The sequence below is a fragment of the Dendrobates tinctorius genome, unplaced genomic scaffold (genome assembly GCF_039654945.1).
Source record: "Dendrobates tinctorius isolate UK_male_01 unplaced genomic scaffold, ASM3965494v1 ptg000089l, whole genome shotgun sequence".
Lineage (NCBI taxonomy): Eukaryota > Metazoa > Chordata > Amphibia > Anura > Dendrobatidae > Dendrobates > Dendrobates tinctorius.
In genome coordinates this window covers 20,200,831-20,214,887 of record NW_027361757.1, presented here as the reverse complement: position 1 = coordinate 20,214,887, position 14,057 = coordinate 20,200,831, and the positions used below count along the sequence as shown (strand labels likewise).

Here is a 14,057-nt window from a genome sequence, read left to right as displayed (position 1 = left end):
AAAGCGAGCTTTGATTGCACACGCCAGTGCCGAGAAAGCGAGCTATGATTGCACGCGCCTGGGCCGAGAAAGCGAGCTTTGATTGCACGCGCCTGGGCCGAGAAAGCGAGCTATGATTGCACGCGCCTGGGCCGAGAAAGCGAGCTTTGATTGCACGCGCCTTGGCCGAGAAAGCGAGCTTTGATTGCACGCGCCTGGGCCGAGAAAGCGAGCTTTGATTGCACGCGCCTGGGCCGAGAAAGCGAGCTTTGATTGCACGCGCCTGGGCCGAGAAGTTGAGCTTTGATTGCACATGCCTGGGACTTTGAGAAAGCGAGCTTTGATTGCACACGCCAGTGCCGAGAAAGTGAGCTATGATTGCACGCGCCTGGGCTGAGAAAGTGAGCTTTGATTGCACGCGCCTGGGCCGAGAAAGCGAGCTTTGATTGCACGCGCCTGGGCCGAGAAATTGAGCTTTGATTGCACGTGCCTGGGCCTTTGAGAAAGCGAGCTTTGATTGCACGCGCCTGGGCCTTTGAGAAAGCGAGCTTTGATTGCACGCGCCTGGGCCTTTGAGAAAGCGAGCTTTGATTGCACGCGCCTGGGCCTTTGAGAAAGCGAGCTTTGATTGCACGCGCCTGGGCCTTTGAGAAAGCGAGCTTTGATTGCACGCGCCTGGGCCTTTGAGAAAGCGAGCTTTGATTGCACGCGCCTGTGCCGAGAAAGCTTTGAAGCCACATGCTAATTAGTATGGAAGTGAATTAGAGGCGTTTCTGCACGTACTTTGACTCGCCCCCAATTCATTTCCATGCTAATTTGCATGTGACTTCAAATTTTGATTTCTCAGCACTGGCACATGCAATCAACCCATGATTACTCTTTGATATCCAGGGCTGCTATTTTGATTATTTTTTTTTTTCTGGACAGCTTATTCCTTCTAGTCAAATAGCTGTCTCATTTGTATCGTTGTACGACCAATACAGCTGTATCACTAGTTTGATTAGTAAACTTTTCATTTACAGTTCTCTTTAGAAATAATAGTTTTTTTAAATTTAAAAGAATGTCAGGGCAAAATCCATTCACTCACAGCAAGCGGAGTTCTCCAATTCTGGAAAAAGGTTGTCCCTTTAGAATCTGCCATGTGGACGTGTCCTTATGGTGTAGGATCTTCATCGAGGGGAATGTCTTGGCTCTTTCTGCTGGATTCTTAGACCTGGTATTACACGTTTGCCTACTCGCTCTAGTTTCTACAACACGTGCACTTTTAGAAATGCCATTTAGTGTATAGGACAGATTTTGATTGTATAAATTTCAACCTAGGAGAACAAAACCCAAAGGCTATATTCAGACAGAAAAAAGCTTTTCTGTCCATTTAACTGCAGATTTACATGGGGATTTTTTTTTTCAGTGCCCTTAAAGAGAACCATTCACTGGTCATAAATGCTTCTTTTTCACCTGGTGTAGATGCCGCTGTTCTGAATCCGGCCTTGATTTTTCTTATGTTCCTGCATCATTCTCTGATCCTGAGCTATGGTCCCCTCTTCCCTGATTGTTGTCAAGGGGGTGTGGTCTACAAGAGGAACCACATGGAGATCTGAGCTCCCCGCAGGGAGAACAGCAGCATATAGGCCTTGCAAAAAAATGCATTTTATGGCAGTGACGGGTCCTCTTTGAATGGTACCTGTAATCACAGAAGTGCATGAACATACCAGGGTCATGTGTTTTTACTGCATTGGATCCTTTTTTGTAAATATCTTCAAAAATAGTGTAAAAAAAATCAGGTGTGATATACCTAGAAGCCAGCAACACACCATTCCCCCCATGTGGTGCTGTGGTTACTGTGCGTCACTCTTGTTTGGAGCCCTTAGACCTTTCCCCCGGATTGCTGTCTACTACAGCCTAGATCACATTTCATCCTTTCAGTTGCCACCTGCTTGCTCACCCCACGTGATTGGTGATGAACTGGAAGGATATTAGGTGAGTAGAACAGAATTCCATTCAAGCGTCAGGCTTTCATTAAAGGGGTATGCCCACCTCCAAGATCCTATCCCAATATGCAATAAGCGTAGTAGTAATAATAATATTAGCAAACACCTCTAATTAGAAAGGTAGTATAGTTCTCCTGATTCACTGTGTCTCTTTCCTCATGTGCAGGGCATTGCAGTAACTTAGGTAGTTTTCGCAGTTTTCATAACCAAAGTCTCAAGAGGCTGGAAACAGAAGAAAAAGTGTGTCAATGGGGTCACAGCTAGGGATGAGTGAACGTGTTCGGATAAGGTGTTATCTAAGGTGTCTTCGACGTGCTCGAATATTATGTTCGATTCCCCGCGGCTGCATGTCTCATGGTTGTTCGACAGCTGTTTGTTAGGCAATCCCTACATGTGTTGCAGCTGTTGAACAGCCGCGAGACATGCAGCGGCGGGGACTCGAACATAATAGTCAAGCACGTCGAAGTCACTCGGTTAAAGCCCCCCTTCTCACATAGCGAGATCGCTGAAGCGTCACCGATTTTGTGACGCAACAGCGATCTCGCTACATGTCACACGCAGTGGAGACCGGCCCCCCCGCTGGATATCGCTGATCGTGCGTCCCGCTGGCCAGCATGCATCGCTGTGTTTGACGCCGACGAGCGACCTTGTTGTGAGAACCTAACAAACCTCTGTAATAACTCGGCTGCATCCGATTAAGCCATGACTTCATCCGTGTGTGGAGCGAGAACAGTTCGCAGCGATTCTACATCACCTCTATATTTAGAGCCACAGCAAAACACTCGAGTGTTTTGTATTAGATGCCAAGTTCGCATTCAGCGGCAGGGTGGGCTCGTCCGCCATTTCTTTGCCCTGGTTGGCCGTTGCAGGAGGCAATAGAGACCTTATTCTTGCCTTTCCCACCACTCAAGGCTTTTCTCATGTGGCCATTTTTGTGTAGAAGCCAAAAGGGAGAATAAAATCCTCTCCAGTACGTTAATGCCTCTTTCACTGGGATTACGGAGTACGGTATATTGTACCACAGGCTTTCTGTTATTCTGTAAATTATCATATGAGGGAGTAAATCTCTTTTCTGTGAAGGGGTAGTCTACTTACCGCAAATAAAGGTCACTACATGGTGTAAATGAAAACTAGTACAAGTTTCCATTATACTTTCTGCACCAACTCCTTCCAGCATTCAAGGTCTCCGCTGTGATTTAATAGTTTAATTTGCGGTCATATGATAATATCACAAGATGTACTGTCGCCACACTCCACTGCCCTCTAACAATGATACTTGGTAGAAATCACATCTGGTCCAAGTATTATATATTGAGCTACTACGACTGAGCAATGGTTTTCAAAATTGGACATAAGTCTTGGAACTCAATTTCTGCTCCAAGCAAGAAAAGCCTCTTTAGATGATGTTTTATTACTTTACCAGAATTATTTTAGCATATACTTTATTTTTTTTTTACACTTGGTATGATAATTGTTGTTGTTCAACTATGTTAATGTGATCTTCATTTCCTTTCACTTTTTTTTTTCTCCTCTCCTCTTCACCCCCTTTTCTCTTTTCCTTTGTTTGGTTGCCTTTCATTTCACTTAATTCCTTTCCTGACCCCTTATCCCCTATACTGTAAAAGTCCCCTAGTAAAAAGAAGTTTGAAACAAAATTGAACATAAGGTTCTAAAGTTAACATTTTAATTAAAGTCATAGTAGAAAAAGACAGCAGGATGGCACTCACCGTTCTCTTGAAATGATTCACTTTATTTCATATTAATAAAGCATAAGCATTGGCACGGGAGAAATGCAAAAAGACGGACGACAGCCGTTTCGTGCACAATGCACTTCAACAGGTCCCCAAGTGAAGTGCATTGTGCACGAAACGGCTTTCGTCCGTCTTTTTGCATTTCTCCCGTGCCATTGCCTATGCTTTATTAATATGAAATAAAGTGAATCATTTCAAGAGAGCGGTGAGTGCCATCCTGCTGTCTTTTTCTACTATGATATTTCATGTTTTTTCTTCACATGGATAGAGCACCCGTTCAGCAAGGGTTACAGGTGTCACACTGATAGCGGTTATAAGTGGCTTTGCGGGTATTTCATTCTCAGGGACAGTGCCGGATGTTTCTTTTTTCTTTGACTGACTAATTTTAATTAAAGTGTATAAGCCCACTGCCACATCACGGCGGCCTCTGTAGTGGGTCCCTGTCACCCTATTTTTTGAGTATCAGCTGCCGCCACAGCCATCAGGGGCTTATCTACAGCATTCTGTAATGCTGTAGATAAGCCACCGATGTAACCTGAAAGAGAAGAAAAACAAGTTAGGTTATACTCACCCAGGGGCAGTCCGGTCCGATGGGTGTCGCGGTCCGGCGCCTCCCATCTTCTAACGGTGACGTCCTCTTCTTTGCTACCCATTGTGGCTCCTGCGCAGGCGCACTGCTCTGCCCTGTTGAGGGCAGAGCAGAGTCCTGCTGTGCGCAGGCACTGGACCTCTCTAACCTTTCCTGGCACCTGCGCAATGCAGAACTCTGCTCTGCCTCAACAGGGCAGAGCAGTGCGCCTGTGCAGGAGCCACAACGGGAAGCAAAGAAGAAGACGTCACCGTTAGAAGATGGGAGGTGCCGGACCGGATGGCGACACCCATCGGACCAAGACCGGACTGCCCCCAGGTGAGTATAATCTAACTCATTTTTCATCTCTTTCAGGTTACATCAGGGGCTTATCTACAGCATTCCAGAATGCTGTAGATAAGCCCATGATGGCGGTGCCAGCAGCTGATAGTCAAAAAATGGGGTGACAGATTCCCTTTAAAGAATAAGTCTCAGTAAAAAATGTCATAATTCTTCCTATTTCTGTATGCGATGTAGTGCAAGTTTAATAAATACTGACTGTCAACTTCCCTGGTTTCCAGCACCACTCTTGTCCTCTGCTGGCTCATGTAACAAGTACTACTCAGCTTTGCCAGCTCACATGGGGGGGCAGTGCTTCTTTTCCATTGTAAGGCTAAGATCACATGTCCAGTAATCATCCATTAGAACCATAGGCGTAGCTAGGGTTTTGGTTCAGAGGGGGCGAAAATTCTGAGTGGGCCTCTAACCAGAGAACCTCAGCAGATGACCACGCTCTTGCTGAAAATAATCTATATATAAAAAGACCAATATTGATGTTACCGCCATATGGTCAGTGGTAAATAATACCAGTCCTACAGAACATATAATTGATTACAGCAGAGTTACAGATAATGACTTACCGCTGACATTCTTTCTGATGGAATCGTTCACTTTTCCCGTCTCTTCCATATGGCCCAGACCGACATGACGACTCCTCCAGCCAGGACTCTGCTACAGAGAATACAACAAAGACACGTTTCACTTCTCATATTTTCAGCACTGTCACCAATTGGACTATTCTCAGCCTGCACAAACTGCTCATCCTGCTGATACCCCAATACTGAGCCGCTGCTGCCGTATGTGTCCCTATTACTGCACCTGATACCCCAATACTGTGCCGCTGCTGCTGTATGTGTCCTTATTACTGCATCTGATACCCCAATACTGTGCCGCTGCTGCCGTATGTCTCCCTATTACTGCACCTGATACCCCAATACTGAGCCGATGCTGCCGTATGTGTCCCTATTACTGCACCTGATACCCCAATACTGAGCTGCTGCTGCCGTATGTGTCCCTATTACTACACCTGATACCCCAATACTGAGCCACTGCTGCCGTATGTGTCCCTATTACTGCACCTATTGTGTGGTTCTGTGCCCTCTAAATTCTAAAGCATCCCTCTATAATATAGTAATGCCGGGTGCAAGTGCCGTAAAAACAGTGCCCACATTTTGTCCCCTAGAAAGTATTAATGTCCTCTGTGTGCCCCTTTGACAGTCACAGTAACCTGAGTTCCCCTATAACAATAAGTGCCCACTTTACATTTAATAATGTCCCGAGCCTCTCGCCTTTAAAGCTCACCTCTACACAATATGTTGCTTTTTTATGCACAGTCTAATGCCCCCTCACTGTGTATATACTGACCCCTTAGTATCCCCCAAACTGTTTGATAGCTCTAACACTATTCTCCACACTGTATGTTGGCCCTCTAGATAGCCTCTATATAGTATAAGGCACGAGACAATCTTCAATAGAGGCCTCCATATAGTATAATGCACTCCCCATAGTCAGACTATATAGTATAATGCACCTCCCAAAAGCAGACTCTAGTTTAATGCACCCCCATAGGCCGCCTCTATAGTATAATGCAGTCCCTAATATAATGCACCCCCATAGGCCGCCTCTATAGTATAATGCAGCCCCTAATATAATGCACCCTTATAGGCAGCCTCTATAGTATAATGCAACCCCTAGTATAATGCACCCCCATAGGCAGCCTGTATAGTATAATGCATCCCCTTAGGCAGCCTGCATAGTATAATGCACCCCCAGAGACAGCTTGTATAGTATATTGCACCCCCATAGGCAGCCTGTATAGTATAATACACCCCCATAGGCAGCCTCTATAGCATAATGCACCCCCATAAAAAATAAATCCAATACTCGCCTTTCTTCCTTGATCCTCCGCTACTACGACCGCCTGCACATCTCCGGACCACGGGCGCTGAGTAGTGATGTCATCGCGACCCCGTCAGTGTCGGCGTCGGAGACGTCAGACGCTGAGAGAGAGATGATGGGAGAGGGAGCGTAACGATCCCTGTCTCTTCACTGCGGTCAGCTGTATCGACATCCAGCCGATACAGATGAACCTGCGATGACGGGCGGGGGGCCAACTGCTGGCACCAGGCTCCCACCGCCTGCTCAGGGGCCCCATAGCAGCCACGGGCAGAGCAGAGAAATCGATTGCTCTGCTGCAGAATGTAACTATATCAGCGTGCTGTGCACACCGATGCAGTTATAGTAGCATAGCCCCTGGTGGGCCCCCTCATAGCGCGGGAACCCGGGGCGACCGCATCCTCTGCTCCCACCTGGTAAATACGCTACTGATTAGAACAGATCTAGCAGCAATCAGTTGACAAACGTTTGTGTCCGCCTGAAAAAGAAACTGATTTCAACTGCATCTGTTTTGTTTTTTTTACCATTCAAGTCTGTGGAAAACAGATCTATTAAATATTTTCTTTCATTTGAAAAGGATCCGTTTTTTGATTACTGGAGGTGGAAAAAGAAATCTATATCATACACTACTGGACATGTGAACTTTCAAGAAATTAGCTATCTGAAACAGATCCAGTAAGCAAAAAACGGATCCTTTTCAAATGGGAGAAAAATGGATGGATATTTAACGGATCCTGTTAGTGAGGGGGAGAACTGTGCAGCACAGTTTTCTCAATAAAAAGGCTTTGGGAATGCTCCACCCAAAGCAGGCAGGGTCTGTCTACTGACTAAGACACCTAACTTTTTTAGCAAGATATAGAGAAATACAATTCACTTCCCTAGAGCAGTTCAGATCCCTGACATAGCTAACTACCATGGATGATTGCTCGACCAACATGCTGCCCCTATTTCTTTTTGTCAAGCAACGAACAACAATCATGCACAAATTTCAGAATATTGGGAAGTCTCCCACAGAACTACAGTGTAGAAAATTACCACCTTGTTAAACTACATTGAGAAGTCCTGTATGTAGAAACGGAAATGAGCAGATGGGAAATATCTTCTCTTATTCCATTTTGATTATCTTTTCCAGCCTTTTCCTGCAGAAATGAGAATATAATGAAAGTTTTATGTATGGATTTTTTCCATTTCTTTCAGCCTTCCCATGGTTTGGAATGGACATTGGGGGAACACTGGTGAAGCTCGTTTACTTTGAGCCTAAAGATATCACGGCAGAAGAAGAACAGGAGGAGGTTGAAAACCTGAAAAGCATAAGAAAATACTTGACTTCAAATACAGCGTACGGTAAAACTGGTATCCGAGATGTACACCTGGAACTGAAAAACTTGACCATGTGCGGCCGCAAGGGCAATTTGCACTTCATCCGCTTCCCTTCGTGTGCCATGCATCGCTTCATCCAGATGGGGAGTGAGAAAAACTTCTCCAGCCTGCACACTACACTATGTGCCACCGGAGGGGGCGCCTACAAGTTTGAAGAAGACTTCAGGACGGTATGTATGGGAAAGGGCACTGTGTCATGAGTGATCAGAACAGGATCTCAAAGTCCAATCGAATAGAACCATCTAAATAAACATTTTTTTTGAAAGCATGCTTTGCTCAGATTGACCAGACATGGGGTAAATAACCATTAAAATATAGTGTTATCTGTTCTAAATTGCTTCTCCTAGAAATATAACATTGAGATAAATAAAAATGCTAAGTCTGGCAACCATTAAAAGGAGATAAGGACAATTTGGAGGTTCAAGGAAACCCTTTACAATGGGGATGGAAAAGCCACATGCATAGAGGGTCTTTTGCTTTCCAGAGTTCCATTGGGGAAGAATATACCACCATTCTCCCCATAGATAGAAGTACTGAAAGTGGAAATGACACCATACTGCTGATGTGCCATAAATGTTGTAGAATGTACTATTTCTTTAAAAAGGGTTCTCCACGAAGGCGATCAGAATGGCTACCATCACATATTTCAAACTGTAACCTGTCTTAGTCACTTATCAGGATGGGTTGAAGGATAGAAGAAAACACCACTTGTAACATGTCTACACTGTCAGGCTGAAGAGCAGCATCGTGAACAAACATAACTGATGAGCTCATTCAGCTGCGGAGTAGAGAAAAAGCAGGTGAGAGAAAATCTCTCCGGCTGTCTGAGCAGAATGGGTTTTTGTTTCTTACTTCAGCATTGCTCTGTGCTTAGTTAGCCTTCATGCCCTGCTGTAAAGCTCTGACTGCCTGGAAGAAGGGGGTTCACAAATGAGCACGGAGCAAGACTAAAGCAGGAGAAACCAAACTGTTCTGCACAGTCAGCCAAGGAGAACTTTATTTTTTTTTATTCAAGCGGTGTTTCTTCAGTTTGCAACTCGTCCTGACACATGACTAAGATTGGTTGCAGCTTGAAATACATGATGGCAGCTATTTTGATCACATTCTTGTAGAATCTTTTTAAGTTTCATTGTGGGTCCTTGGCATTAATTCATTCTGACAAGGTAGTTCTCAAACCAGAAAACGTTGCATGTTTCTGCTTTACAAAGTCTATTTGGGAAGATGTGTAATCTCCTGATTGCCATCTCCCATGATCCACATCTTGAAAGGAAATGTCCAAATCGTTGATAATACCAAAATTAAATATACCACTTATTTTATATGCAAGGTGGTCAGTTATGTTCAGTTTGTACCCCAAGAGATCAAGTAGGATTTCTAAACCTGCTAAGGTCTCCATTTTATCATCTAAAATCTGCAAATTATTTTTTTTACTTGCAACTCACTATCTTAGGTTTTTGATGCAATCTCTCCCGGCTAGGAACAGGCTACAAAAAAAAGGAAACAAAAAAAAGTTTTCTCTGGTTGTTTGAAGAATTTTCTCATGAAACTTGGGAGCCACCACAGTGATCAGTTCATCCCTTGTGGGGTCAAATTCTCATAAGGTGATGAGGGCTGTTGGCCAACTGTTCATACAGGAGTTGCTTACCTCTTCGGATTCCTCCTTTAAACATGAGCAGTTGTCTGAGTGCTGTTTTCATTTGGGAGAGAGGAGAAAGCTGCTGCCAGACAACCCTGGCAGTGACTTATGTCCCTTCAAAACATAAGGTTTTGAAATTCCAATTGCCTGATACTTCTCTGATGTCGGAAGGCCCTTATTAAATGGTCAATGATCTCTTTCAAATAGGCAGGTTTGGTTGCCTTTTACCTAATGTGTATTGGCAATTTGCTCCTGGTAATCAGCAGTTATTGCTCATTGGGGGAAGTTTTATTGGCCCGTACATTTCCAAGGCATTTTCAGTTTTCCCATTTCAAAGCTAAGGATCACCATTTAAAAGAAAATGGAAATCCAGCAAAGCCACCCCTGACAGCTGACCCCTGGTTGTGCAACTGCCCAAACATGGCTGCTAGCAAGTTCACTTTTAAAATTGGGCATTTGTTCAATGGTAAAATGCAATGTACGACTGAATGGCTTGGCAATGTATATAGGGTACAGAACTTGTCTGGTACATTCATTCTCATGTAGCAGTCAGACCTCTTATCCCAGATAAATGTCACACCTCAGTTTACACTCTCACTACTTGTACAGTCCTTGACTTTAGATAACCGGCAGCAATAGACAGAAATCAAAGGGCAAAGTAATAAGTGAAAACATCTTGAGGTCCATTACCATATCTGAATTGTTGTGTACAGGCAGACCGGCTATATTAGTACATGGGACACATTTATATAACAGAGAACACGTGTAGGATTAGGCCTGTTTTACACTTCAGGTTTTTTTACGTCAGCCCAAATCCGCCAGAGTATGAAAAAACGGATCCGTTTCCGTTTGCCACAAACGGATGTCACAGGATCCGTTTTTGAGAGAGAGATTCCGCAGCCAGAACGGAGTTTGGGGTTAAATTTCTGGCAAGAAAGTTCTTCCGGGTATGCTCAGTGTCAAAAAGCGGATCCGTTGCCGGATTCCGGTTGGCAACGGATCCGCCACCCATAGGCGACCATTATAACTAATGGCGGATTGCTATCCGCTATTTTGACGCAGCCAAAAAACGTTTCATTGTCCGTCAACTTAAGTCAGTGGACGCAAAAATTATGGCGGATCCGTCTAAAAACAGATCTAACGGATGACCATCCGTCAAAATCCGCCGCTAATGCAAGTCTATGGGGAAAAAAACGGATCCGCCAAAAAAAATGGTGGATCCGTTTTTTTGCAAAACAGCAGATTTTGACTGGTGGAGGTCATTTTGCAGGGCTCTGGCAGTACTCCTCTTGATCCTCCTTGCACAAAGGCGGAGGTAGCCGTCCTGCTGCTGGGTTGTTGCCCTCCTGCGGCCCCCTCCATGTCTCCTGGTGTACTGGCCTGTCTCCTGGTAGCGCCTCCAGCCTCTGGACACTATGCTGACACACAGCAAACCTTCTTGCCACAGCTTGCATTGATATGCCATCCTGGATGAGTTGCACTACGTGAGCCACTTGTGTGGGTTGTAGAGTCCGTCTCATGCTACCACGAGTGTGAAAGCACAACCAACATTCAAAAGTGACCAAAACATCAGCCAGAAACCATTGGTACTGAGATGTGGTCTGTGGTCCCCACCTGCAGAACCACTCCTTGATTGAGGGTGTCTTGATAATTGCCAATAATTTCCATCTGTTGTCTATTCCATTTGCACAACAGCATGTAAAATTGATTGTCAATCAGTGTTGCTTCCTAAGTGGACAGTTTGATTTCACAGAAGTGTGATTTACTTGGAGTTATATTCTGTTGTTTAAGTGTTCCTTTTTTTTTTTTGAGCAGTGTGTGTGTATGTATATATATATATATATATATATATATATGTGTATCAGCCACGCCCACTCCACATAGCCCCACCCAATCACTAAGCGTCTTTCATTTCACCAAAACTGTTTAAAAGAAGCTGAGCTGTGATTGGTCGCTATGAGCACACCTCAGCAGACACTGACCGGATGGGAGAAATCTAGCATCCTTGGGAACATAAGCTCCCAGCCATTGTCTGCCCCCCAGAAAGGAGCAGAGAGCACATGACAGAAATGAAGCCCCCCGTTCCTGCCCATATACCCATCACACATCCTCCATCCCATAGGCACATCTTCCCTCTTAAAGGGATCTGCGCTGTGGAAGTTAGGGCAAATCTCTCAGCGCTCTGATTCTGACCCCAGGCCTCTCTTAAAAGGATCCCCAGTATGGAAGCTAGGACCGTTCCACTCAGCGCTGTGGTTCTGACCCCAGACTCTCTTAAAGGGATCATTGGTATGGAAGTTAGGGCAATTTCACTCAGCGCTCTGGTTCTGACCCCATTCCCCTCTTAAAGGGATCCCCAGTATGGAAGTTAGGGTAAATCCCTCAGCGCTCTGATTCTGACCCCAGGCTTCTATTAAAGGGATCATTGGTATGGAAGTCAAGGCAAATCCACTCAGCGCTCTGGTTCTGTTGCCAGGCCTCTCTTAAAGGGATCCCTGGTATGGAAGTTAGGACCGTTCCATTCAGCGCTCTGGTTCTGACCCCAGGCTGACGGGATGATGTGGCATATTAGGGGTAGTAGTCCGGTTGCTCGGACGGGATGATGTGGGATATTAGTGGTAGTAGTCCGGTAGCTCTGGCTGACAGGATGATGTGTAATATTAGTGCTAGTAGTCTGGTGGCTCTGGCTGACAGGATGATGTGGGATATTAGGGGTAGTAGTCCGGTAGCTCTGATGGAATGATGTGGGATATTAGTGGTAGTAGTCCGGTAGCTCTAGCTAACAAGATGAAATTGGGATATTAGTGGTAGTAGTCCGGTAGCTCTGGCTGACAGGATGATGTGGGATATTAGGGGTAGTAGTCCGATAACTCTGCCGTAATAATGTGAGATATTAGTGGTAGTAGTCCGGTGGTTCTGACTGGATGATGTGGGATATTAGGGGTAGTAGTCTGGTGGCTCTGGCTGTGCGGGATGATGTGGGATATTAGGGGTAGTAGTCTGGTGGTTCTGACAGGATGATGTGGGATATTAGGGGTAGTAGTCTGGTGGCTCTGGCTGACTGGATGATGTGGGATATTAGGGGTAGTAGTCTGGTGACTCTGGCTGACTGGATGATGTGGGATATTAGGGGTAGTAGTCGGGTGGCTCTGGCTGACGGAATGATGTGGGAAATTATAGTGAATGTGGCTATGTAGAGTTGGCGGGGCTTTACACTCCGAAAAAATGTGTTGGTGCGTGTGTATGTGTGTATGTGTATGTGTGTGTATGTATGTGTGTGTATATATATATATATATATATATATATATATATATATATATATACAGTGCCTACAAGTAGTACTCAACCCCCTTCAGGTTTACACATTCGGAATTAACTTGGCATTGTGACATTTGGACTGTAGATCAGCCTGGAAGTGTGAAATGCACTGCAGCAAAAAAGAATGTTATTTCTTTGTTTATTTTTTTTTTAAATTGTGAAAAGTTTATTCAGAGGGTCATTTATTATTCAACCCCTCAAACCACCAGAATTCTGTTTGGTTCCCCTAAAGTATTAAGAAGTATTTCAGGCACAAAGAACAATGAGCTTCACATGTTTGGATTAATTATATCTTTTTCCAGCCTTTTCTGACTATTTAAGACCCTCCCCAAACTTGTGAACAGCACTCATATACATGGTCAACATGGGAAAGACAAAGGAGCATTCCAAGGCCATCAGAGACAAGATCGTGGAGGGTCACAAGGCTGGCAAGGGGTACAAAACCCTTTCCAAGTAGTTGGGCCTACCTGTCTCCACTGTTGGGAGCATCATCCGGAAGTGGAAGGCTTATGGAACTACTGTTAGCCTTCCACGGCCTGGACAGCCTTTGAAAGTTTCCTCCCGTGCCGAGGCCAGGCTTGTCCGAAGAGTCAAGGCTAACCCAAGGACAACAAGGAAAGAGCTCCGGGAAGATCTCATGGCAGTGGGGACATTGGTTTCAGTCAATACCATAAGTAACGTACTCCACCGCAATGGTCTCCGTTCCAGACGAGCCCGTGAGGTACCTTTACTTTAAAAGCGTCATGTCAAGGCTCGTCTACAGTTTGCTCATGATCACTTGGAGGACTCTGAGACAGACTGGTTCAAGGTTCTCTGGTCTGATGAGACCAAGATCGAGATCTTTGGTGCCAACCACACACGTGACGTTTGGAGACTGGATGGCACTGCATACGACCCCAAGAATACCATCCCTACAGTCAAGCATGGTGGTGGCAGCATCATGCTGTGGGGCTGTTTCTCAGCCAAGGGGCCTGGCCATCTGGTCCGCATCCATGGGAAGATGGATAGCACGGCCTACCTGGAGATTTTGGCCAAGAACCTCCGCTCCTCCATCAAGGATCTTAAGATGGGTCGTCATTTCATCTTCCAACAAGACAACGACCCAAAGCACACAGCCAAGAAAACCAAGGCCTGGTTCAAGAGGCAAAAAATCAAGGTGTTGGAGTGGCCTAGTCAGTCTCCTGACCTTAACCCAATTGAA

General features: G+C 45.2%; 1 protein-coding gene across 4 annotated transcripts in view; it reads left to right on the top strand.

The window, feature by feature from the left end:
• Positions 1-14,057, top strand: part of PANK1 (pantothenate kinase 1) — a 78,335-nt gene that overhangs the window by 20,358 nt on the left and 43,920 nt on the right. For all 4 annotated transcript variants that reach the window (XM_073585890.1, XM_073585887.1, XM_073585888.1 and 1 more), the window contains one exon: positions 7,719-8,071. In XM_073585890.1, the coding sequence (XP_073441991.1) occupies positions 7,719-8,071 (353 nt within the window). The remainder of the gene's footprint in view (positions 1-7,718; positions 8,072-14,057) is intronic.